At 37.8% G+C, this 27996-nt stretch overlaps 1 protein-coding gene across 2 annotated transcripts; it reads left to right on the top strand.

Moving 5' to 3' along the window:
• Nucleotides 1–288: 288 nt before the first annotated feature.
• TOP2A (DNA topoisomerase II alpha) lies at nucleotides 289–27996 on the top strand. 2 transcript variants are annotated; one of them, XM_070393549.1, is made up of 35 exons: nucleotides 289–399; nucleotides 2441–2593; nucleotides 2828–2918; nucleotides 3203–3266; nucleotides 4850–4995; nucleotides 5172–5269; nucleotides 5377–5589; nucleotides 5736–5909; nucleotides 6098–6199; nucleotides 6307–6444; nucleotides 8336–8474; nucleotides 9615–9772; nucleotides 10400–10525; nucleotides 11090–11200; nucleotides 11345–11450; nucleotides 11541–11650; nucleotides 11876–11968; nucleotides 12536–12650; nucleotides 12754–12875; nucleotides 14221–14369; nucleotides 16041–16272; nucleotides 16463–16597; nucleotides 16713–16913; nucleotides 17078–17273; nucleotides 19141–19232; nucleotides 19562–19720; nucleotides 19848–19931; nucleotides 20880–21062; nucleotides 22503–22593; nucleotides 24675–24827; nucleotides 25070–25193; nucleotides 25542–25585; nucleotides 26152–26351; nucleotides 26901–27029; nucleotides 27595–27996. In XM_070393549.1, exons 1-34 carry the CDS (start codon nucleotides 379–381, stop codon nucleotides 27024–27026), a joined length of 4449 nt encoding a protein of 1482 aa, XP_070249650.1. In that variant the 5' UTR covers nucleotides 289–378; the 3' UTR covers nucleotides 27027–27029; nucleotides 27595–27996. The 2 variants fall into 2 exon arrangements, with proteins under 2 accessions (XP_070249650.1, XP_070249649.1); XM_070393548.1 differs by having other exon boundaries at nucleotides 26901–27996.

Raw genomic sequence — 27996 nt, 5'->3', positions numbered from 1 at the left:
CTGCATGGAGAGGACAGATGAGCCCTCCTCATTGGCCAGATACTCTGTCTGTCTCTCCGTTACGCCTCAATAAGTGCCGCCTTTGGACAAGCCCCTAGTCCCTTACCTAATTGGTTCATTCAAACAGACCCCCGACTAACGCCGCCTTTCATTGGTAGATATAAAAAGACCAGCTGCGATTGGTTTCTTAGACCCTGTGAGAACGAGTCGGGATTGGCTCATCTGGTCTGGGCGGGCTAGAGGAGAGTTCAAATTGAAGTGGCGCTGCTCTCCTAACGGACGAGCGTCTGTGGAGAAGTCGCTAGCTCCGCGGTTGTCTCGTGGGTCCCGCCGGTTCAGTCGCTTGCAGGGTTCTCGAGCCCTTTCACGACCGTCACCATGGAGGTGTCACCATTGCAGGTACAGCTCGCGGAGGAGACGGGTTGTGGAGTCTGAGCGCGGCCCGCTATCTCCCTGGCTGCCCGTCAGGGGTGAGGCTCCCGGGCTGGGGTCCCTCCCGCCCCCACGGGCTGGGAGCCTGTATTCTGTGTGGAGCCCAGTCTCCTGGCTGCGTGTGATCGTGGAAAGGGGGAGACCCTTTGTGGTGCCGATACTGAAGTGTTACCGGCCGAACTGGCTTCTAGGGTGTTGTGTTTTGAGTGTTTACGGTTTCTAGGCACGGGATGCAATGGGCCCATAGTCGCTCTGTGTTATAATGGCCTGCTTGCGACTTTCCACAGAACTAGTGGTGTTCTCTCCTACCCTCCGGTTGAAAATGGGATTGAATGGCCCTGACCTTGAAAGGTGCAGAGCAGGGCACGGTGGCCCCCCTGGGGGAGCCGGCAGGCCCCAGTTGTTCAAAATGTGCCCTTCCGGTGCGCACGTTAACGCGGCCAGCCGATGGCCTCCCACACGGATGCTGCCGAGCTGGCATCCTTTGTGCGCCTGGGACCTAGTAGGCACTCATTTCTATTTGCGGAGTCGATGCAAGAAGTGGGTGTATTTCATTGATGACATTTAAAACATGGGACATAGTACCGTGTCAGATACACGTAGTGAGGTAACACATCCGTGAAAACTGACAGTCACCTAGGGATGAGGTAATACATCCGTGAAAACGGACAGACACTAGGGATGAGGGAATACATCCGTGAAAACCAAAAGACACCTAGGGATGAGGAAATACATCCATGAAAACTGACAGACACCTAGGGATGAGGTAATACATCCGTGAAAACGGACAGACACCTAGGGATGAGGTAATTCATCCGTGAAAACGACGGACACCTAGGGATGAGGTAATTCATCCGTGAAAACGGACAGACACCTAGGGATGAGGTAATTCATCCGTGAAAACCGACGGACACCTAGGGATGAGGAAATACATCCATGAAAACTGACAGACACCTAGGGATGAGGTAATTCATCCGTGAAAACGACGGACACCTAGGGATGAGGTAATTCATCCGTGAAAACGACGGACACCTAGGGATGAGGTAATTCATCCGTGAAAACGGACGGACACCTAGGGATGAGGTAATACATCCGTGAAAACGGACAGACACCTAGGGATGAGGTAATACATCCGTGAAAACGGACAGACACCTAGGGATGAGGTAATACATCCGTGAAAACGGACAGACACCTAGGGATGAGGTAATATATCCGTGAAAACGGACGGACACCTAGGGATGAGGTAATACATCCGTGAAAACGGACAGACACTAGGGATGAGGTAATATATCCGTGAAAACGGACGGACACCTAGGGATGAGGTAATACATCCGTGAAAACGGACAGACACTAGGGATGAGGTAATATATCCGTGAAAACGGACGGACACCTAGGGATGAGGTAATACATCCGTGAAAACGGACGGACACCTAGGGATGAGGTAATACATCCGTGAAAACGGACAGACACTAGGGATGAGGTAATACATCCGTGAAAACGGTCAGACACCTAGGGATGAGGTAATACATCCGTGAAAACGGACAGACACTAGGGATGAGGAAATACATCCGTGAAAACGGACAGACACTAGGGATGAGGTAATACATCCGTGAAAACGGTCAGACACCTAGGGATGAGGTAATACATCCGTGAAAACGGACAGACACTAGGGATGAGGAAATACATCCGTGAAAACGGACGGACACCTAGGGATGAGGGAATACATCCGTGAAAACGGACGGACACCTAGGGATGAGGTAATACATCCGTGAAAACGGACAGACACTAGGGATGAGGAAATACATCCGTGAAAACGGACAGACACCTAGGAACCCGGCCGCAGTGACCTTCAATCGCCATGTCTGTGCAAAGAGATGTAAACTCCACCCAGGCCCACCGGAAGATTGTGATTTGTTACAGGGTGCTTAGGCATGTGACGGTAGACGTGTTTTGTTTATAGTTTCTGGTAAACCTATAATTAAACTTCACCATTTTTTTAAATTGCTAGCCTGTAAATGAGAATATGCAAATCAACAAAAAGAAAAATGAAGATGCTAAAAAAAGACTGTCTATTGAAAGAATCTATCAAAAGAAAACGCAACTGGAACATATTTTGCTCCGTCCAGACACCTACATTGGCTCTGTGGAATTAGTGACCCAGGTACAGCCAAGCCCCTTAAACGCAGTGACTACGTAGTTAAAATGTGTGCTTTTTCTGGTTAATTTTCTATACTTTCGTGTGCTTTGAGTGTCCACTGGAATTAGCCTAAAGTATTATATATGTGTGTATGTGTGTATATATATATTTTAATCCAGAAGACCTTACAGTAATCATGATGATGAGACAGAATAAATGTAGGGTAAAAATAACTATATCCCTTTGCCTTATTTCTAGCAAATGTGGGTTTATGATGAAGATATTGGCATTAACTATAGGGAAGTCACTTTTGTTCCTGGTTTGTACAAGATCTTTGATGAGATTCTAGGTGAGTAAATTCATGTATGTAAAGATCTGCTGATCAAATCCTTTATAAGAAGTTTCATTCCTAGCAAACCCTCTGTAGCCAGAGCTGTCATTTCAGTTGTTGGGTGAAGTGATGCAGTGATGTTGAATTCTTTCCTAGAAACAGTACTATGAGTAAAAATTGCTGAATTAACACCTTGTTGATGCTACTCTTTGCTTGAGATTTTTCTTTCTGTATCTTATAGTTACGGAATTTTTTTTTTAATACTTTAATTTTTTACAAATGTGTATTTTATTTTCTTTCAGTCAATGCTGCAGACAACAAACAAAGGGACCCAAAAATGTCTTGTATTAGAGTCACAATTGACCCGTAAGTCTCTTGTTTATTAGTCTTTTGTTTCTTATAGTTCATTGTTACTGTTAGTTGCATTTTCTTGGAATTTAGTAAAGTTGACTTATTATTTATTAATCCTCACCTGAGAATATGTTTTTACTGATTTTAGAGAGGGAGGGAGGGAGGAGAGGGAGAGAGAGAGAGATGGATGGATGGATGGATCCACTGCCTCCCGCACATGCCCTGACCGGGATCGAACCTGCAACCAGGGCATATGCCCTGAACGGGAGGTCCCGCCATGGCGGGCTGGGAGCCTGTGTTCTGCAACCTTTTTGATGTACAGGATGATACCCAACCAACTGAGCCACCCAGCTGGGGCATAAAGTTGACTTTTTAAAATAAAAGTTTGAAGAAAATAAAAAAAAAACCAGAATGCTAAAATGAACAACCTCTAATACCTACTATCTAGATCCAACAGTTATCAACACTGTGCCATATTTGCTTCATCTATATTTTTTCCGAATTTAAATGTCAATTACAAACACTATGATGCTTCATCCCTAAATACTTCCATAACATCTCCAATAATTGCCTGAAGTATTCTGGAGTCTAGAGCTTTTGAATTTTTTTCCTCCACATAATGCTATTCAAATAATAAACCAGCAGGTGGTGCTAGAGATCTAACATTTCTGATTATAAATGTTGGGTGTCCATTTGTGGGTGATCAGAATGCTTGTTTCACTTATTTATTTTTATCCTCACCCAAGGACACGTTTTTATTGATTTTAGAGAGAGAGGAAGGCAGGGGGAGAGAGAAACGTGGATGTGAGAGTGAAACGATTGGTTGCCTCCGCCCGGGATTGAAGTGCAACCTGGGTATATGCCCTGACCAGGAATCGAACGTTCAATCTTTTGCTGTATGGGATAATGCTCCAACCAATTGAGCCTCATTGGCCAGGGCTTCACCTTTTTATTAGCCTATTCAAAGTCCAAATAAATTCTTAGCATTTTATTCTTTAGCAGGGAAATTTACAATTGAAGTTTTTCCCTTTCATATTTGTTTTACAATGAGATTTGTTGGGTGGGAAAGCTAAGAGAGCTAGGATAGTACAGATGATCCTCTTAAAAAAGCAGTATAAAAAAAACACACACAAAGATTTGACTTTGGGTGGTGTGCAATAGACAGATCTTGTAACATAGAAACCCACACCTGAAACCTGTTTGATCATATTAATCAATGTCACCCAGTAAATTTAATTTTTTTAAAAAGAAAAAGGCAATATAATAATAGTTTCCAAATTTTGTTCTTATCTTTCCATTGAGCATAAGTCATTTCCCTTTGTCTATCCTAACATTTTAAAATTTCATATTTTTTCAACATTATCAGTGTCAGCCCAGGTGTTGGAACAGGTTTAAATTTTTATTTTCCTCTTGGCTCCTATTTCAGGAGTATCAGGAATTAAGCACAGTGAGAAAGAGAGTTCATGCTAAGTTTCAGAAGAAATATATGTACAAGAGCCATAAAGAAATTAAGACTGAATTTTAGAAATAAAGGCATTTAAATATAAAACATATTTAAGCACTAACTTAACAACCAAATTCCAATCTTCTTTTCTTAGGGAAAACAATTTAATTAGTATATGGAATAATGGAAAAGGTATTCCTGTTGTTGAACACAAAGTAGAGAAGATGTATGTCCCAGCTCTCATCTTTGGACAGCTCTTAACTTCTAGTAACTATGATGATGATGAAAAGAAAGTAACAGGTAGGGTACTGAGGGGAAAAATAAACACTGTTGCTAAAAAGCAAAACAAAAAAAAATATCTTAAATGACTGTCTGTGGCATAAAGTTTTAAAATCTTTATAATTGCATCTCTTTACCAGTGATTAAGAAATGAAGCTGTTCATGAGATAACAAATAGTATTTATTTATTTGCCCAGGTGGTCGAAATGGCTATGGAGCCAAATTGTGTAACATATTCAGTACCAAATTTACTGTGGAAACAGCCAGTAGAGAATACAAGAAAATGTTCAAACAGGCAAGTAAATAGTTGTATATTGTACTATAGCAATTTGTGTTATTTAGTTCTAGTTTATTTGTAAGGTGACTTGAATTTTTCATCTTTTCTATTTTTTACTTCTATAGACATGGATGGATAACATGGGGAGAGCCGGTGAGATGGAACTCAAGCCCTTTAATGGAGAAGATTATACATGTATTACCTTCCAGCCCGATTTGTCTAAATTTAAAATGCAAAGCCTAGACAAAGACATTGTTGCACTAATGGTTAGAAGAGCCTATGATATTGCTGGATCCACTAAAGATGTCAAAGTCTTTCTCAATGGAAATAAGCTGCCAGTAAGTGTTTTCTGGTCACGAGGCAATGTGTGATCATTGTCAAAGGCAAAATTGGTTTTCCTTCAATAACCATTTCATTAGTTTTGAAAAAATCTTAGTCTATTCTTCTGTCTAATTTTTTTTGTACCATTTTAATTCCTATACAGGTGAAAGGATTCCGTAGCTATGTGGATATGTATTTGAAGGATAAGGTAGATGAAACTGGCAATCCATTGAAAGTTATCCACGAACAAGTAAACCACAGGTGGGAAGTATGTTTAACAATGAGTGAAAAAGGCTTTCAACAAATCAGCTTTGTCAACAGCATTGCTACTTCCAAGGTAATTTTATTCTTGAATTATTAATTATGATTTATATTTTCATACGTGTTCTTATTTTTAATATATATATAAAATGAACTTGGATATTTGGCTACCTTGGTATAAAGTAAGCTAAATTAGACTTTTATGTTTGATTATTATAATTTTGAGGATACTGAGCTTTACAGTCTATTATTTTTCCTCATTAGGGTGGCAGACATGTTGATTATGTAACTGATCAGATTGTGACTAAACTTGTTGATGTTGTGAAGAAGAAGAACAAGGGCGGTGTTGCAGTAAAAGCACATCAGGTATTGTATTTTAGCGGTTTTCTTTTTCCAAATGCAAGGAAGAAAAGACAGGCTATAAATAAAATATGAGTATGTTTTTAGTGATTTAATGTCAACTTTTACTGCAGGTGAAAAATCACATGTGGATTTTTGTGAATGCCTTGATTGAAAACCCAACCTTTGACTCTCAGACAAAAGAAAACATGACTTTACAAGCCAAGAGTTTTGGATCAACATGCCAATTAAGTGAAAAATTCATCAAAGCTGTGAGTACATAGAGGGAAATAAAATAATAGAAATACCTTGCTTTATTTTCCATTACCCTTTTCAGCTCTGCAGATGAGAGAGAGAGAGATAGCATTTCATATCACCATTCAGTTTAGATCACTCCTGAATTCAGCCCATCTGCTTTCCAAACATTGAATGCCTAAAGTTGCTCTCAATCACACATTCAAAACTTAATTCCTTCTCACCATATTCAGTTTATCTCCATTTAAGGAAATCCCCCACCCCAAAAAACCAAAACTATTTCCTATGTTACTAAAAAGGCCCCAACCAACCACTAGTTGCATAAACAAGAAAGCTGGGAGCCTTCTCTTTATCCCCCCTCTCTCATCCATAAGAATTATCTCTTGGCCCTGGCCAGTGTTGTTCAGTGGTTGGAGCATTGGCCTCTGCAATGAAGGATTGTGGGTTCGATTCCCAGTCAAGGGCACATACCTCACTTATGGGTTTACTCCTCCATCCCTGGTCGGGGCTTGTGTGCAGGGCAACCAGTCGATGTTTCTCTCTCTCTCTCTCTCTCCCACACCCCCTTCCCTTCTCTCTCTGAAAAAACAGTGGAAAAATACCCTCAAGTGAAGATCATTTCTTAGCTATCTCAATAGCCTTCTATTATCATTTCTTTTCTTAATAGGTTCTTAACATTCATACAATTTTAGTCATTTCTTTGTAATGCTCTTGAGTAATCTTTTTATGTTAAAGCACACGTTTTGTCTTCACTCTCTTTTGGAAGTCTTTGAGTGATTTTCACTCTTAGAAAAAGTCCAAATTGCTTAATTTGGTCTACAAGACCCTGTCATCTCCAGCCTCATCTCAGGGCACTTTTTCCTATGGCTTTAAATTACTGAAAACATAATACTCTTCTCCTCCTTATAACTTATTCACATGCTTATCTCTCTCCTTGGAATGCCTTAAATCTAGTTAACTACTTTAGGTCTTCGATGTCATTTCCTCAGGAAAGCCTTTACTTTCTACACTTCTCCCCTACTAAGTTTGTTCCAGTATAACACTGACATACACTATTTTTTTTTTTTAAATATATTTTATTGATTTTTTTACAGAGAGGAAGGGAGAGAGATAGAGAGCTAGAAACATCAATGAGAGAGAAACATCGATCAGCTGCCTCCTGCACATCTCCCACTGGGGATGTGCCCGCAACCCAGGTACATGCCCTTGACCGGAATCGAACCCGGGACCCCTCAGTCCGCAGGCTGACGCTCTATCCACTGAGCCAAACCGGTTTCAGCAACACTGACATACACTATTATATGTAGCACATTTTTTTCATTTATCCATAACATTCATTACACTTGTGATTTCTCATTTTATTTGTCTTGTCTTTGTTGTATATTAAACTCCATGAAGACAGGGACCAGTTCTAATTTTTTTAACTGCTAGATTTTCAACATGTAGCTCAGTGTCTGGCACAATATAAGTGTGTAGTCAATAAGTATTCATTGAATGAATGAACCCAGTGGAACCAGCTTCTTCAGTAGTGATAAACTGAGACAGGAAGACCTGCCACCCTCTATTCAGAAATCGTATTTCTATCTCTTTTCAATATATATATATTTTAAATATACTTTTTTTTATTAATTTCAGAGAAGAAGGGAGAGAGAAACATCAATGATGAGAGAATCATTGATTGGCTGCCTCCTGCATGCCCCCTACTGGGGATGAAGCCCACAACAGGGGCATGTGCCCTTGACGGGAATCAAACCCAGGACCCTTCAGTTCACAGGCTGACGCTCTATCCACTGAGCAAAACCAGCAAGGGCTCTTTTCAATCTTTAAATTATTTTTAGGGGGATCTCATTTATATTCTACATTTATGACTGAAATCTTCTTCCTTAACATGAATCTTCTTGTTTTCAGGCAATTGGCTGTGGTATTGTAGAAAGCATACTAAACTGGGTGAAGTTTAAGGCTCAAGTCCAGTTAAACAAGAAGTGTTCAGCTGTAAAACATAACAGAATCAAGGGAATTCCCAAACTTGATGATGCCAATGATGCAGGTACACATTTAATGTTTCCAAATTTTAAATCTTATAGTTGTTATTTGTTTTATTCATTAACAGCATACCATGAGTATTTTTTCCTTGGCAGTTAATATCAAGAGAATATTTTTACTCTTAAAAAAATCAATGGATTCCCTTTTATTAAACATTTAGGTCATTTCCAATTAAAATAATGTTGAGATGATTGTTTTGGGATATAGAACAAGAAAGTTCCATATTGATCTATAGGAAAGGGAAAAGTTTACTTTGACTCTCTTAGGTCCCTGGCTTGGTCTAAAAATTAAACTAACAAAGACAGATTAACAGGAGGAAAGCGTACAGATTAATTTAATGTAAACTTTACATGACACAGGAGGAAATGAAGCCCCACCGAAATAATTAAACCTAGGTATTTTTATGCCAGGTTTGATGAAGAGTGGAAAGTCATGGAAAGATATGATAAGTAAAGAGTATGAGCTAAGTGCAGTAAACTTGGGGAAGCTCAATGAGGCCTGTTTATTCAGATTCTTCTCAGTGTCCCTCAGTCCTGAAGTTAAGAATGCTCCTTTCCTCTGGGTATATGGAGGGCCCTTCTCACAATGAGAGTCTTATGACCTGCTTCAAGAGGGGTGAGGTCAGAGAAATCTTCCTACTTCTACCATTTTCTAAAATTCCTTCAGCTTAAAATATATGCCAAGATACCATATTTTGGAGTAGCATGTAATAAACACCATCGTTAACAAATATTTTTCATATAATATGATCAAATGAATGTTCAACAGTAGCATAAAATGAAAAATTAGCCTAAGAAACTAAGACTTTTATTTACTATGAACTTTAGCTAAAATATATATCTAACTAGAGGCCCGATACACGAAATTTGTACAAGAGTAGGCCTTCCCCCAGCTACCGACACCAACTTCCCTCTGGCACCCAGGACCCAGGCTTCCTTCGCAGCCCCGGCTTCCTCCGGAATGACATCTGGTCTAATTAGCATATTATGCTTTTATTATAGATTATTACCTCCATTTTACTCCTAAGCCACTTGTTATAAACTATAAATTACTAGAGTTTTATCACAAAGTTATTAACAGCATGTCTGAATTAATATTTGAGGTTGAACTAAATGTGCCAATAATTTGTGTATTTTTATTTTAGGGAGCCGAAATTCTTCTGACTGCACACTTATTCTGACTGAGGGAGACTCAGCTAAAACCTTGGCTGTTTCAGGCCTAGGTGTGGTTGGGAGAGACAAGTACGGGGTTTTCCCTCTTAGAGGAAAAATACTCAATGTTCGAGAAGCTTCTCATAAACAGGTAGAATATAAAACTATCTTTAGAATCGCTATCTAGTTTTATAATGCAGGACTTGGTGCTTGTGTTTCATTCCCTCATTGGGCATTTTAAAATGTATTTTAGATAGTTTTTGTTATTTTAAGAAATTGGATACATAGAACCTACAACGTATGTGTGTTCTCTGACTGGAAATTGAACCCATAACCTTTTGGTGTGTGGATAATGCTCCAACCAACTGAGCCACCTGGCCAGGGCTATATCACGTCTTTTTTTCTTTTTTTTTTTTTTTTAATATATTTTATTGATTTTTCACAGAGAGGAAGGGAGAGGGATAGAGAGTTGGAAACATCAATGAGAGAGAAACATCTATCAGCTGCCTCCTGCACACCCCCTACTGGAGATGTGCCTGCAACCAATGTACATGCCTTTGGCCGGAATCGAACCTGGGACTTTTCAGTCTGCAGGCCGACGCTCTATCCACTGAGCCAAACCGGTTAGGGCTATATCACGTCTTAACAGATCTTTCTGATTACTAAAGTATAGGCTAATAATAACTTAAAATACCAGAGCTCAAGAAAATCCAGGCAACATACACTGTTGTATTTCTTTGTTCTTTTCACATTTATAAACAATATATGTCCATTTCAGATAATGGAAAATGCCGAAATTAACAATATCATAAAGATTGTGGGTCTTCAGTACAAGAAAAACTATGAAGATGAAGATTCACTGAAGACTCTTCGTTACGGGAAGATAATGATTATGACAGATCAGGTCAGATTTGCTTTTCAGATACTTTAGATTGTTATAGTAAATTAAACATACCTTATTGTTGCATGGCTTTCCTGCAATGAAAGGAAATTACTTAACTTGGAGCTCTGGTCATTATCTCTAATCAGTATCTAAGCAGATATAGTATTATGTTTATATCATATGTACACTTCATATACAGGTTAATAGTCTGCATTTGAATAGTCTTTGAATATTTTAATAGCCTTTTTTTATTAATCCCCATAGAACAGTGGTTCTCAACCTTCCTAATGCCTCAACCCTTTAATACAGTTCCTCATGTTGTGGTGACCCCCAATTTCATTGTTACAAATTGAATATGATTAAAGCATAGTGATTAATCACAAAAACAATATGTAATTATATATGTGTTTTCCAATGGTCTTAGGCGACCTCTGTGAAAGGGTCGTTCAACCCCCAAAGGGGTCACGACCCACAGGTTGAGAACCACTGCCATAGAAGAAAAAATTTGAGAAATTACCCAATATGTCAATCATAATTTTTTGAGTTCCTAAACAGTTCTATGTTTGGCCTTCCAAATATTTCTAGGACCAAGATGGTTCCCATATCAAAGGTTTGCTGATTAATTTTATCCATCACAACTGGCCCTCTCTTCTGCGACATCGTTTTCTGGAGGAATTTATCACTCCCATTGTAAAGGTATATTAACTTCTAAGATACCATAAAGGATATTTTAAGGCCCTACTTCTCAAACCTATATACACACATAACCCCAATGAAGTATGGTGGTATGTAGGAGTACCAGCACTGTGCAAAGCCACAGCAATATGTACTTTACCACAGGTGTCTAAAAACAAGCAAGAAATGTCTTTCTATAGTCTTCCTGAATTTGAAGAATGGAAGAATTCTACACCAAATCATAAAAAATGGAAAGTCAAGTATTACAAAGGTTTGTAATGAAACTCATAGAATTCTCATTTTGTAATATACCATTCTATAAAAGATTATAGGGGGTAACTTGGTATTCTTGGTTATGTAGGTTTGGGCACCAGCACATCAAAAGAAGCTAAAGAATACTTTGCAGATATGAAAAGACATCGTATCCAATTCAAATATTCTGGTCCTGAAGATGATGCTGCGATCAGCCTGGTGAGTTTGAATTGTATTTCATATATGCATTCTAGTTTTATAAATCACTGCTTTAGCTAGTCAATTGAAACATTTTTGTATAATAGCATGTTTTCAGAAAGCATATCCCAGAGAAAGGAACCAGATATTTTTTAAAAACTGAGTTTTTGTTGTTTTAGTTTTTATACAAGAGATATTTTGGAACCTAGTAGTCCAATGACATATTTTTCATCTCCTAATTTATAGGCCTTTAGCAAAAAACAGACAGATGATCGAAAGGAATGGTTAACTCATTTCATGGAAGACAGAAGACAACGGAAGTTACTTGGCCTCCCTGAGGTAAAAATTTTAAATATAGCCCATAAAATGTACTATTTACTGAACTTTTAGGACTGATATAACAAATTTAAGTTACTGAGTAGCTATTTCAGTAAAAAGTATAGTAATCGATAGTTATATAAGTATTCTTATTTAGAATGCTGCATAAATGTATTGGGCATAAAAGAAATTACAAAGACTGCACTTTTTTTCTAATTGTGCAGCAGTTAAATTTGCTTTATCTTTAAAACAAAATTACTTCTGCCCTGCTTGGTATGGCTCAGTTGGTTGAGTGTCATCCTGTGTGCCAAAAGGTCACCGGTTCTATGCCCAGTTAGGGCACATACTCAGGTTGTGGGTTCACTCTCCTGTCAGGGTGCGTATGGGAGGTGACCAATCAATGTTTCTCCCTCTCCCTCTCTCCCAAAAATCAATAAAAATCTATTTAAAAAACAAAATACTTCTGAAAAATATTTTTAAATACTTCTGAATTTTTAAGGAGCTTAATAACTATCTTAAAAATACTGAGAGGTTTCTTTGTTTCATTATTTTAAACTAGATAATGTAATACTCTCTTTGGTCCCTCAGGATTACTTGTATGGGCAAACTACCACATATCTGACGTACAACGACTTCATAAACAAGGAACTTATCCTATTCTCAAATTCTGATAACGAGAGATCTATCCCATCTATGGTGGATGGTGAGTTCCAATTTTTTAGTCTGTTTTTGTCATAACATAGAAATCAATGCCCAGAAATGGTTAAATTGAGGATACTAATATTTGCACTTCTTTCATTTTGAAGGTTTGAAACCAGGTCAGAGAAAGGTTTTGTTTACGTGTTTCAAACGGAATGACAAGCGAGAGGTGAAGGTTGCTCAATTAGCTGGGTCAGTGGCTGAGATGTCTTCTTATCATCATGGTGAGGTAAACACACGATCTATGTTTCCGGAAAGCATTATAGTAGAAATACCTGCAAAATTATTCTCCAAACACTTAGTGAAAATATAAGCCTGGTACATTTGTAGTAGAGAACAATTTGGTGAAATCTGCCAGACTAGATATGTGCTTACACTTTGACCTAACAAATCTATTTCTGAAAATATTCCTATAAGGACATCATAAATCTGCAAGGATCTGTGTTCAAAGATGTTTATTATAACTTTGATGTTAAATTTAGACATCAAAAGTGTCCAATGATTGGGAAATTGTTATAAATTGTGACACATCTATGCATAGAATCATTGATATAACTGAAGTAAACCTGTCTATACTAACATTGAAGAATGTCCGTGTCCTGTTGTCAGCTGGGGAAAAAAGAGGCAGAACAATACTTAAAGCAAAACGTCTAGAACAATATGTTCCAAATTATTGACTTTTATTATCCCTGAAAATTAAAAAGGGCAATATTCCAATTTGTTATATATATCTGAATTGTTTGACTTTACACAAACATATATTCATTTTTTATTTTGTAATTGAATTGCTTTTTTAAAGAACTAGATTGCCATAAGTTTCTAGAACTTTAAATGTAATGATTGTCTTACTTGTTGCTTTCAATTAAAATATAGTGGTAGCCCTGGCCAGTGTGGCTCAGTTGGTTGGGCAATGTCCCATGCACTGAGAGGTTGCTGGTTTGAGTCTGGTAGGGGCACATACCTGAGTTGTGGGCTCCATCCCTGGTAGGGGACATGCAGGAGGCATCTGACTGATGTTATGCTCTCACGTCGATGTTTCTTCTCCCTTTCTCCCTAAAAATCAATAAAACTACTATTTTAAAAAAATAAAATATAGTGGGTACCTAGTAAATGATCGTAATTTGTTAAATGCTTACCATGCACCAGGTACAAAAGATAAGACAAATATGTATCTTACTTCAAGGTATAATCACAGTTTAACCAAGAAGGACAACACACACACACACACACACACACACACACACACACAGACAACTATAGAATAAAGTTATACATGCTAGAGTACAAATGAGTGAAATATTGTAACTTGAAGAAGTAATTTTTTATTCTGCTCTGAGTGAAGGAAGGAGCTATACCTTTTTTGATTGAAATTATTGGAAGGCAAGAGCCCTGAACTTGGAGTCCTAAGTCTGGGGTTAAAGCACTACATCTGCCATGTACACTTATCTGGGAAAAATCAGTAAACATCTATATCTCATAAACCCTTACAGAATTATAGTAAGGCTTAGGCATAATAATGGGCATATATTATTAAAAGTCTACAGATCAGATTAATGAATCTTTTCCTTCCCCAGATGTCACTAATGATGACGATTATCAATTTGGCTCAGAATTTTGTGGGTAGCAATAATCTGAACCTCTTGCAGCCCATTGGTCAGTTTGGTACCAGGCTGCATGGTGGCAAGGATTCTGCTAGTCCTCGATACATCTTCACAATGCTCAGGTGGGTAATGCTTTCAATTTCTAGTGAATTGCCATTTCCAATTTTGAAATAATATGAGATTTAGTAGACAAAAATAAATAAAAATTCAATCAGAAAATGTACTTTTGATGCAGATGCTTAGAATATTAATTTTTTTAAAACTACACATTAAAGCTTAATTATGCTACTTTTTGCAATGAGCAGAAAGACAAAATTCTATTTCAGTTTGATAGCCATAGCCTTTGTATCCTTAGAAGTATTATTTCCTTGTGAAACTATAAATGTCTTTACTTCCATTTCTTATATTTTCTTTTCTTTATATAGAGAGTGGTTTTCAACCAGGAGATATTTTGCCACCCAGGTGGCATGTAGCAATGTCTGGATACATTTTTGATTGTCATAACTAGGAGAGCCACGCTACTGGCACCTAGTGGGCAGCGGCTAGGAATACTACTAAACACCCTCCAAAGCACAGGACAGCCCCCCACAACAAAGAATTATCTCACCCAAAATATCAGTAGTGCCAAGTTTGAGAGACCCTGCTGCAGAATTTGCATCAGAGTAAAGGGCTTGATTCTTCCTAAATACCACAATTGAAATCATACTTCCTTTACAGTTCTATGGAAAGTACACTATGAATGGTCAGTTTTCAGCTATCATCATATTTAACCTTTCAGCAACACTGAATAGAGTTAATCACTCCATCATCCTTAAAACTCTTTATTTTGGCCTCCAAAACACCAGACTTGCTTCTCTTCCTTATTAGTCTTTTCTTTGTTGGGTGTTCTACTCATCTTCCCAACCTCTAAATGCTGGCCTGCCTCAAAGCTCCATCAGATCTTTTTCCACTAGCTGTTCTCAGTTCCCATCCATAATGATACCTCATCTATACAGTCTCATAACTCCAGCCCTGAATTTAAACTTTTATATGTCCACTTACCCGCTTATCATTTATCACCTGGATATCTAGCAAGTACCTCAAACACAAGTTCAAAACAAAATCCTGTCTCAATAAATAGAATGCCATCCTTCTAATTTTCAGGCTAAAAACCTTGAAGTCATTTAGGGCAGCCAATTTTTTAAAAATAGGTCACTGGTGCAGAACCTTCCAACTGCTTCATTTAGAGTAAAATCTAAAGCCCTAGGTTAACTAACCAGACCTCACATGATCTATGCACCCACTCCCCATATCTTTTTATTCCATCTCATATTATCTCTGCTTAGAACACACCTGGCCTCTTTGTCTATACATGCCAGGCATACTCCCTCTTCACGGCCTTTTGCTTTACTGGTCCATCTTGCTGGCAATACTCTTTCTGCAGATAACTTCCGGGTTGATTCTCTCGATTTCTTCTCAAACATTATCCTATCAGAAAGTACCTACCATTTCTTAGCACCCCTTCACTCACTCTTACCTACTTTATTTTTCTTCTTAGCATTTATTGCACCCCTGACAAAGTCTAAGTTCATGTCTAGCTCCTATATTAGAATGTGAGCTCCTTGGAAGCTGAGGCTTAAGTCTGTAGTGCCTGGCACAAAGAAAGTGCTCAATAAATATTGTTAAGAGAACATTAGCAAGTAAAGCTGAGGTAAATCCATGTATTGATATGAGACAACATATGTCCTTTTCATGAAGTTAACTATCAAAGCCAGTATTTTTGTAAAATAACATTCTTTGATTGTTTCCATTAGTCCTTTGGCTCGGTTGTTATTTCCACCAAAAGATGATAATACATTAAAGTTCTTATATGATGACAACCAACGTGTGGAGCCCGAATGGTATATTCCTATTATACCCATGGTGCTGATAAATGGTGCTGAAGGAATTGGTACTGGGTGGTCCTGCAAAATCCCCAACTTTGATATTCGTGAAGTTGTGAATAACATCAGGCGTTTGATGGATGGAGAAGAACCTTTGCCAATGGTAACTATTTTGTGTGTATTAGGAACGTTAATTTTCTTCTGGTTTCAATTCAGTAGACTATACGGTTAAAGAGGCTATAAGTATACAATTTATTTCACACTTAAATGTTAGATTTATTGTTTTATGCTATTGTGATTTCTGTTTTTAGTGTCACATTTAGAAAACATTCTTTTTTTAAATACCAATTTAGCTTCCAAGTTATAAGAACTTCAAGGGTACTATTGAAGAGCTGGCTTCAAATCAATATGTGATTAGTGGTGAAGTGGCTATTCTTAATTCCACAACCATTGAAATCTCAGAGCTTCCCATCAGAACATGGACCCAGGTAAGTAATGGGGGAGTGGTGTGTGTGTGTGTATCAGCCAAAACACTTTTTGTAATGCTTGTTAACTATTCAGGAGCCAGTGTTTCAGATACTTACAAAAGGATTATTTCTTTAGACATACAAAGAACAGGTGCTAGAACCCATGTTGAATGGCACTGAGAAGACACCACCTCTCATAACAGATTATAGGGAATATCATACAGATACCACTGTGAAGTTTGTTGTGAAGATGACTGAAGAAAAACTGGCTGAGGCTGAGAGAGTTGGACTACACAAAGTCTTCAAACTCCAAACTAGTCTCACATGCAACTCTATGGTATGTCTTATCTCATACAATTTATACTAAGAAGATAATATCAATTTTAAAAGGAAATCATAGGCTACTTTTATATTTTGAAAGAATAAAGTCATTTCTCTAAAACCATTAAAGTTTAGCCAACTTAGCTATTCTTGGCTCTACTCTTGTTTGTTTTTTTCCAGGTGCTTTTTGACCACGTAGGCTGCTTAAAGAAATATGACACGGTGCTTGATATCCTAAGAGACTTCTATGAACTCAGGCTTAAATATTATGGATTAAGAAAAGAATGGCTTCTAGGAATGCTTGGCGCTGAATCTGCTAAACTGAATAATCAGGCCCGCTTTATCTTAGAGAAAATAGATGGCAAAATAATCATTGGTATGTTTTTTGGATAATAACTGTCTGTACTAAACTACAATTGTGCCAAACTTAGTTTAAACATTTTGGGAGAGAGTAATGGTGGGGAAGGAGGGCAAATTCATTTAGTTCAGTTGGCTACATAAATGAGCATTTCTTTGAAATACTTAATTAGGTATCTTATAGTTTGAAAGACATAGTTTTTACTAGATTGAACATCTTAAGAAATCAAAATTTAGTTGACATTTAGACAGAAAAGAGCCAGAAGAGGTTCCTATATAATTTGTTATATCTTCAATTTCATGAATATTTTAAAAAATAATAACACTAGTATATCAACCCCTTAATTTCACAGCTATTATTACTTAAAACAAGGCTAAAATAAGTAATATTAGACATGACTCAAAGAAAAACAAAAAGTAAAGGTTGTATTGACTACTGTAAACATTGGAAGAAAGGCTCTATAGGAAAGGGGAATGAGCCCTGGCTGGGTAGCTCAGGTGGTTAGAGTGTCATCCTCATATGCCAAGGTTGCAGGTTTGAGCTCCAGTCAAGGCACGTACAAGAATCAACCAATGAATGCATGGATAGGTGGAACACAGAGCAATGTTTCTCTCTCAAATCAGTAAACTAAAAAAAAAAATTGGGGGGTAAGAAAAGGGGAACAAAGACAACATGGAAAACTCAATATTTGGGTGGTGGCACTAAAAACTTGCCTGATCATATATTGAAATTTTTAAAAACCAGGGTCTATAATTGAGGTAGAGACCAAAAATAAAGATTTGGATTATCTTTTGTTTAAGAGTTATTATTAGATCATAACCTCATATGATTTGACTGCCCTCTTGTGGTAATTTACATTTGTCAGTATTTTAGGGCAGTGATTTTCAGCTGGTGTGCTGCAAGAATTTTTTTAAAATGCAATACCTGACTATTTAGTCAGGGCCACTGACCTCTTTCCCTTAGGTTGTCAAATTAAAAAATGACAGCAGCCAACACAACAATAGCTGTCCGGTGTGAATGAATTACACCTATTTTTTTGTTAGGTCAGCAAAAATTTTTTTGATGTGCAGTAGAATTTTAGTAATTAGTTTATGTGTGCCATGAAATGAAAAAGGTTTAAAATCACTGGTTTTTAAGGAGAATACTTAACTTCAACTGACCCTTGATCAACATGGGATTTTTTTGTGTGTGTGTCTTTTTTTTTTTTTAACCCTCACCCAAGGATACATTTTTATTGATTTTTTTTTTTTAGAGCGAGAGGAGGAGAAAGAAAGAGAGAAGCATTAATGTGAGAGGGAAACAACATCCATAGGTTGCCTCCTGTACACATCCTGACCAGGAATCAAACCCACAACCTTTTTGGTGTACGGGATGACACTCCAACCAACTGAGCCACCTGGCCAGGGTGACCCACACAAATTTGAACTGTGTGGTACACTAATTTTTTAAATAAATATTTTGGAAAATTGTGGAAGATTTGTGACAATTTGAAAAAAATAGATGAACCTTGTGATTTTCTTAATATTTTATTTTCTCTAGCTTTATTGTAAGAACACAGTATATAATACATATAACACAGAAAATATGTGTTAATCGACTGTTGATGTTATTGGTAAGGCTTCCAGTCAACAGTAGACTATTAGTAGTTAAGTTTTAGGGGAATCAAATTATATGGAGATTTTCAACTATTCAAGAGATTGGTGCCCCTAATCCCTACATTGTTCAAGGGTCAGCTATATATATCAAAATGTACAAATTTATACAAGATAAAAATAGTTTGCTAGTTTCCAGTCCTAATCTTTTGAATTACTATGGTAAAATCTTACTACTTTCCTAAAATATTACTCAAAACCAACTATTACCTCTGTTTATATTTTTTTAATAGAAAATAAGCCCAAAAAAGAATTAATTAAAGTTTTGATTCAGAGGGGATATGATTCGGATCCTGTGAAGGCTTGGAAAGAAGCCCAGCAAAAGGTAGTTTCTTGGTTAACATTTTTCTATATTATTAAGACTGTATAATCTGCCCTAATAGGTTTGGCTCAGTGGATAGAGCGTTGGCCTGTGGATTGAAGGGTCCCAGGTTCGATTCCGTTCAGGGGCATGTACTTTGGTTGTGGGCACATCCCCAGTAGTGGGTGTGCAGGAGGCAGCTGATCGATGTTTCTCTCTCATCGATGTTTCTAACTCTATCCCTCTCCCTTCCTCTCTGTAAAAAATCAATAAAATATTTTTAAAAAGGCTGTATAACCTAATGTCTATGTTTCATATTTCCTATTAAAACTACATTTTAATTCTTCCCATAGGTTACAGAAGAAGAAGAAAATGAAGAGAGTGACAATGAAAAGGAAACTGAAAAAAGTGACTCTGCAACTGGACCAACTTTCAACTACCTTCTTGATATGCCACTTTGGTACCTAACTAAAGAAAAGAAAGATGAACTGTGTAAACAAAGAAATGAAAAAGTGAGTTGTTGATGGATGGTACATTTTGCTTAGTTATATTCTAACTGTGAAAGTAAAAACGTGTGCTTCATGAAAATACTGTTTATGCATATAAATTAACTCTTAATTTGCTGACTATCTTACCAAGGAACAAGAGCTGGAAACATTAAAGAGAAAGAGTCCATCGGATTTGTGGAAAGAAGACTTGGCTGCTTTTATTGAAGAGCTGGAGGTGTGTAGCTGTAATGTCCATTTTAGAATTTTTACTAATGAAATAATAGATTCTATCAATATACCTTTTTATCAAGAAATTTCACAATTGGCAGTAGAAAGAATATGGAGGCAAAAGGAAATATTACAAGATAACACATAAAAGAACAAACTGTTTTAAACTAGTTAGAATAAAGTAAATGATGCCAGGAAACATACCAACCTGGAAGTTTCTAGACAAAGAGGAAAAGGGAAGGAGAACAAGAGTTGATTTTTGACCGATTGGGACTAAGAATTTAAATGTGAAAGAAGACCAACCCAACCCAGAACTCCAAATCAACCTAAAAGGACAGAAACAGTTTATCTTCAGGGCTAGCTAATTAGTAGTTTCGACAATCCTGTTAATTTCACTGTTCGGTTTTCCTACATTTTGACATCAGAAAAAGCATTTCACAAATGAAGCTAAAAGGATTACCATGCAAATTTATATTATTGCATTCAGTATGATGTGCAGCTTACAATCAGTTGATTGGATAAGAATACATTGCTAGAATTACATCCTTATTTTTTGAGTTTACAAATATGTATATATGTATTTTACCCCTAACCTACTTTGCCCTTTTTATCCTCAGAAAGATTCAGTGGTAAAATCAAGAGTAGAACCCAATCTTCTATCCCCACACTGTTCAAAGTGTGTCTTAATTATATTTTCACTGTTGTGGTGGTATACTTAGATATGGAACAGGTTGTCACAAATTTATTTTAAGATATAACTAGTTGAAACCTGTTTAACACAATAAGCGCCCTGTCAGTCATCGGTGACTGACACTATACTTTCCATCTGGAAGACAAAACAGGCTGGGCGCTTAACGTGTTCATTTTTGCCTTTTATGCTATCCCTATAAAGTAATAAAGATGTTATAATGCTTTTGTTAGCTTATAAACTTGCTTTCGTCTATCCCTCTTTTAGGCTGTTGAAGCCAAGGAAAAACAAGATGAACAAGTAGGACTTCCTGGGAAAGGGGGGAAAGGAAAAGGGAAAAAAACACAAATGGCTGAAGTTTTGCCTTCTCCAAGTGGAAAAAGAGTCGTCCCCCGGGTGACCATAGAGATGAAAGCAGAGGCAGAAAAGAAAATTAGAAGGAAAATTAAGGTAATACTCTTGAAAACATTATACATAAAATACTTTAAGCTTATTTTCACATAAAATTGAACAAATGCCAAAACCGGTTTGGCTCAGTGGATAGAGCGTCGGCCTGCGGACTGAAGGGTCCCGGGTTCGATTCCGGTCAAGGGCATGTACCTGGGTTGCGGGCATATCCCCAGTGGGAGATGTGCAGGAGGCAGCCTATCGATGTTTCTCTGTCATCGATGTTTCTAACTCTCTATCTCTCTCCCTTCCTCTCTGTGAAAAATCAATAAAATATATTTAAAAAAAAAAAAAAATTGAACAAATTATAACTTTTCTACTCCCATAGTTTGGAATTTACCCTATATCTAGTCTTAACATTCCTTTTTATAAAAAAGAAATTATTGGTTGATTTGAGAGAGAGAGAAACATTGATTTGCTCCACTTATTTATGCATTCATTGGTTGATTCTTGTATGTGCCCTGACCGAGGATTGAACCCACAACCTTGGCATATCAGGATGACACTCTTTAACAACTGAGCTGCCCGGCCAGGGTATAACATTCCTTTCTTATGAGCCTGTTTTTTTTAATGTTTAAATATCTTGAAAAAGTCATACTTGTACCTTTATTCAGAGTTCTTAACCAGACCCAAAGAAAAAAAATCACTTTGACCGGATATAGATGTGTATACTTGACCTTGTATTATTCCAAGTACAGTAAACCCTTGATTTTTGCAGACCTCAATTTAATGGACTTTGGACAAATTTAATGGACAAAATTTCTAGTCTGTATGTCACATGTGAAAATTAACACCTTGTTAACTTTCAAACGCTTTTAACCAAGATTTGCTTATAATTAACAGGTTATATTTTTTGTTATTAATTCATTGTTATTTTTAACAAATTTTAGGGAATAGGCTATATGTTGGAAAAAACACTAGTGATTTTGCCGACATAAATAAAGATTACACATCTATAACTATAGTCTACATATTTAATTCAAAGTGTCATTGCTCATAAACAATGTCCAGTGATTAGCACGTGTTCACACTTCATTTGTTTGTACAAGGTAATTGGTTCTCTTGTCAGTGGCATGACTTTCTGCAGCAGTTTTAATACATGCTAAGTCAGTGTTCTGACGTGCTAAGGCGTGCTCCAGCAGTGTGCATTTGTTTACTGTGAAGTAACTGGTGAATGCACGCATTTATCAGACCTACTCAATATGTAAACTTTTCTGTGAAATTAAACTTCTAACTACACAAACGTGTCTACAAAAGTGAAAACAGGTAAACTCACTAATTTGTCAATTTTTAAACATGCACATTCAGAAAACCTACTTTGTTATATAGTTAATGGACTTTCAGCTTTAACGGGCACCCCCTCTCCCAAATTAATCTGTTATATCGAGGTTTTACTGTAATAAAATTTGGCAGAGCTTGACCATTTTCATCTTACTCTTTTAGAATGAAAATACTGAAGGAAGCCCTCAAGAGGACAGTGTGGAACCAGAAAGCCTAAAACAAAGATTAGAGAAGAAACAGAAAAGAGAGCCAGGTATTAAAACATTTTAAGGAAAATGGTAGAGTTGAGATAAAATTATGTTTGTTACCTAGCACATTCCACATAGCTATTCAATATATTCTTAGTGCGTAACATGAAGGAGCGCTATATCTGAAGTAGTTTGAACCTCACTAATAATTGTCTTTGGGATTTGATTTGAGTAGAGATCATTTTGTAATGAAATATTTGTTAATTTGGCAACTTGGATTCCTCAGTTGGGATCCAAAGAAAACAAACTCAGTTAATTAGATTTCTCCTTCTAGCCAGTTAAAAGCTTGAGTACAGTGACCACATCTTAGTCATGTTTATATTATCCCTACAGTTTAAGATTAATGCCTTTATTGAGTATCTACTTTGTTTAACTTCCTCATTAAGTTATTGACATACCAAATTCATGCTGTAAAGTGGACCAGTTAATGGTTCTGGTATTCTCCAAAGTTTTAGAACAATTTCTTGCCCCCCCCCCCCCCCCCCCCCGAGAAGAAACACTGACTCATTGAAGGTCACTCCCCATTTCCTCCCAACTCCTCCTCCCGTTAGGCAACCACTAATCTAGTTCTATCTCTAGATTTACCTATTCTAGACGTTTCATAGAAATAGGAATCATATAATATGTGGTCTTTTGTGTCTGGCTTCTTTCACTTAGCATAATGTTTTCCAGGGTCATCTATGTAGTAAACATGTATCAATACTTCCTTCATTTTTATTGCCAAATAATATTTCATTGTAGAGATACTATATTTTGTTTTGTTCATCAGTTGATAGGTATTTGGATTGTTTCATTGGGAGGAATTGACCTCCAGGCCAAACTGGCTGTAGGGACCAGCTATGGCTACAGTGGGAGAGCTGCTGTGCAGAAACACCCCTATGGAGCAGGACTTGCTTCAGTGGGACTTTGGTGCTCACTGAGTCTGCCCCATGAGTGTGTTGCTAATGGATGTATAGAGATATAATCTGCTGAGGTCTGAAGATGTCCACTGGGAGCATTGCCTCTAGGGCCTCCAGGGAGGTGCAATCAGCCACTGCCTGGGGCTGCCCTGCAGGAGCTATTTGTATTGGGTATGGAGGTGCCCAGGCAAGGTGGAGCTGTGAAGCAAGTTAGGCTCATGCTCCAGCAGGGTCTTGCGCCTTTTATGCTAAACCCCGCTGCAGCTTGTTTGCAATATTTTAGCACAGTCTGAAGCCTGAGCAAGGACAAGCCGCTGCAAAGAGGTTGGGTGGGGTTGCAAATTAGATGGGGCAGGGTCTCAGGGAATAACCAGGATGGAGCAAACAGGTAAGGCTGCCAGTCAGCCCTGCAACTGGGGAGGTCCCAGCACAGGAACCCCTGTGAGAACCCAGGTCTGGGAGAAAGCTGCCCCCAAGTTCCTGCCCCAATGCCAGACAATCCAGTTCCTCCCCTTATGTGTCTGGGTCCCCCAGAGCCTCATCCTGATGCTGCAGCTCAAAGGAAGCAGGACGTTCAGTTCAGGTCCTGCCCCAGCCCATTAAAAGGAACACCTGAGTCTCCAGCAGTCTCCGTGTCACTGAGCCCCAATCCCTGCTGGTTTTTACAGCCTGTAGTTATGGGGACTTCTTTTCCCAGCTCTGGGAGCCTGGGCTGGGGGGGTCTGGTATAGGGCTGGGACCCCTTGCTCCTCACAGGCAGCCTCCACAGAGACCGTCTCTCTCCCTATTAAAAAAGCAGCACACGTGGGTGCCAGTCCAGCCCGTTCAGCGCCTCTGCCCCTCCTACCAGTCTCAGTATGCTTTCTTCTTTACTTCTCTAGTTGTCGGACTTCCATTCAGCCCCCTGTTAGGTGGTTCTGAATGATAGTTGTTCTGTATTTTAGTTGTAATTTTGATGTGGCTGTAGGAGATTGCGAGTACAGGTGATTTACCTACACCGCCATCTGTTTTCTGCAACACGTATTATGGGATTCATTGACTAAGCTATGTGCTCCATGAGAAGAGACTTATGTTTCTGTTCACCATTGTATTCCAATACTAGCCCAGAGCTCAAGAAATATTTGAAGGATGGATGATAGAGAAAAGTGGGTCTAAGAATATGTAAAGTTGGTTAATCTCCCTTCTAGGTAACAAAGCAAAGAAACAAACCACATTGCCATTTAAACCAATCCAAAAAGGAAAGAAGAGAAACCCCTGGTCTGACTCGGAATCAGATATGAGCGGTAATGAAAGTGATTTTGATGTCCCTCCACGAGAAGTAGAGCCACGAAGAGCAGCAAGTAAGAAAAACTGACGAATATGTAGATACACTAAGAGATTTTAATGGCCAATATATATTTCAGGGTACTTAATCTCAGAAATTGTTCTATCTTAGAGCAGTAATTATATTAAAAAATTTTTAAACTAAAGCATCTTTTAGGAAATTAAACTGAAGCTTAAATCTTCATGAAATGTTATATCCATTTGTGGATCAAATAGTCTATTACCCCTTTGATTATTTGTATATGTATGTTTTTAATAGCAAAAGCCAAATTCACAGTGGATTTGGATTCAGATGAAGATTTCTCAGATATTGATAAAAAAAGTGAAGATGAAGATTTTGTCCCATCAGATGCTAGTCCAGTTAAGACCAAAACTTCCCCAAAGTAAGTATCTTTTCTAATATGGGTTTTATCATGATTATTTTTTTAAATATATTTATTGATTTTTTTTTAGAGAGAGGAAGGGAGAAGGATAGAGAGTTAGAAACATCGATGAGAGAGAAACATCGATCAGCTGCCTCCTGCACACCCCCTACTGGGGATGTGCCCGCAACCAAGGTACCTGCCCTTGACCAGAATTGAACCTGGAACCCTTCAGTCCACAGGCCTACGCTCTATGCACTGAGCCAAACCGTTTAGGGCTATCATGATTATTTTTAATAGCTGATGATGTATTCTTTGTTGTTTGACACATTTAGAATTGGTTCTCAGGATGTAATTTTTTTCTTCTAGACATATGAACAAAGAACTGAAGCCACAGAAGAGCGCCACATCAGGTGTGTACTAAGTAAAAAGAGGGAGCCGTCTGCTTTCCTGGGGTGCTCAGATCCACCTGGGTTCTAATGCAGACTACGTTAGCCAAGCCCTGCCCTGCCTTTGAAAATAAATGTGGGTTCTCATTAGCATTACATTGATGTTGTTCATCAGGTTTAATTTTGCAAATAAAGAGGTTCTACATTTAATGTGCTGCCCGGCTGGCATGCCTCAGTGGTTGAAAGTCGACCTATGAACCAGGAGGTCACATGACAGTAAAGAAAACAGCGGCAAAAAGCCTGTCTTAGAGATGTGTTAATAATATTGGGATTAACTAGTATTGGTTGCCACAAGTCAATCTTAATTTTTTATTCCCAAATTTTACTATTGATATTAAAATTAAGTGTTTTCCAAATGAAAGCAAATCTAATCTTTAGATGTTTATAATAAAAAATGGTGGTTAAAAGGTTTAAGATTAGCATGTTTCTCAAAATGCCAGGCACTATGCTCATTGCTATGACCAGGACAGGATTTATACACAATTGCAAATGTTAGAGTGGCCATGATGAATGCTTGTGTTGACTTGCAGGTCAGTCTTCCACCTCCACTACAGGTGCCAAAAAAAGGGCTGCACCAAAAGGAACTAAAAAGGATCCAAGCTTGACTTCTGATGTCCCTCAAAAGCCAGATCCCCCCAAAACCAAGATTCGCCGCAAAAGGAAGGCATCCTCTTCTGATGATTCCGACTCTAATTTTGAGAAAATGATTTCTAAAGCAGTCACAAGCAAGGTGGGTGTTTATCCTAATTCTTTGCTGTAGGTGGATTTTGTTTTTGTTGTGTGTGTGTGTGTGTGTGTGTGTGTGTGTGTGTTAATCCTCACCCAAGGATATTTTTCCATGGATTTTTAGAGAGAGTGGAAGAGAAAGGGAAAGACAGAGAGAAATATCAATGTGAGAGAAATATATCGATTGGTTGCCTCCTGCAGGAGCCCTGATCAGGGCCTGGGCTGGGGAGGAGCCTGCAACTGAGGTATGTACCCTTGACCGGAATCAAACCCAGGACCCTTCAGTCCGAAGGCCGACACTCTATCCACTGAGCTAAATTGGGTAGGGCTGCTGTAGGTGTTTTAAAACATAATCAAGCTTTGCTCTTAATAATTTAGCACATTTGTAAGAAAATTTAAATCCCAGTTCATTAGCTTTTACTGTAGTTTAGTAACAAAGTTATATACCTCTTAGTCCATGAGAGAGTTGTCTTAGACTTAGATTACATATTTTTTTACATTGAAATTCTGCTGTCAGGTTAACATGTGCAAATTACTTTGGCTTTTCTCTTAGAAATCCAAGGGGGAGAGTGATGACTTCCATGTGGACTTGGACTCAGCTGTGGCTCCTCGGGTAAAATCTGGACGGACAAAGAAACCTATTAAGTACCTCGAAGAATCAGATGAAGATCTGTTTTAAAATGTGAGGTGACTATTTTAAGTAATGATCTTATTGAGCTGAAGACTGGTTTTAAAATTACCTCAATCTTTTTTTTTCGTTCCCTCCCCTGTGAATTTAGTTTGGGGAAGATAGTTTTAATCTGGAACCATCAAAGTGAAGTGTGTAGACCGCAGTGTCCCTTATCTCTTTATAACACCATCTAAAGGGTGGTCCATCTCACGGGCATTGTTTTCTTCTCTGTTTTGTCTATGTTTTTAGTCTATTTTCTTTTGTCTTTAAAATCTGATTTTACTTCTGGACTCTAGAGATAGTTATGCAGTAGTCACTTCAGCATAATGTAGTTTATTGGCCATATATTAAGCAAGAATTGGAGCACTTTGATATAAGTGTCTATCTACTGTACCTCCTTTCCTACTTTCATAAATATGAGATAAAGCATGATTAATTCTGTTTGCTCTTTGTGGTATAGGTAATTTTCCATCAGATAGAATTTTGTAGTTTTAGTACAAAATATACTCGCCAGTCAGCCTTTTTTGAATTTTTGTTCAAGTAATGAGAAGTTGCTTATATTCTTCATATTCTTCAGAATATCAGCAGAAGCTGAAGAAAAAACACCTCAACACAGACATTAGGATGAAGGAAATTATACCATAAGTTATGTGACTATCTCAACTTTTCACGTTTCTCCTCTTGCTGCCTCTGAGTCTGAATTTCCCAAAAACAAATTTCTATAGTGTGTTGGATTGCAGAAGAGTGAGCTCAATATTTACTCAAAGATATTACATATTTTATTGATTCCACACTCAGCAATTAGTTGTTATATCCATTTTAGGAAATCTCTATAATTTTCAACTTGCAAACTTGTTAAGACCTTTCTGCCTTTTACATGTGTGTGACTTCAGTGGTGTTATCAATGTTGTAAATATTTACTATGTATTTCTATTTAGCTTAATTCCAACAATTTTGTACTTCAATAAAACATTCTAAA

This window comes from Myotis yumanensis, unplaced genomic scaffold, assembly GCF_028538775.1.
Source record: "Myotis yumanensis isolate MYYU_CA2020_CCGP unplaced genomic scaffold, mMyoYum1.0.hap1 SCAF_16, whole genome shotgun sequence".
Classification (NCBI taxonomy): Eukaryota; Metazoa; Chordata; class Mammalia; order Chiroptera; family Vespertilionidae; genus Myotis; species Myotis yumanensis.
This window is presented reverse-complemented; position numbering and strand designations above follow the sequence as displayed.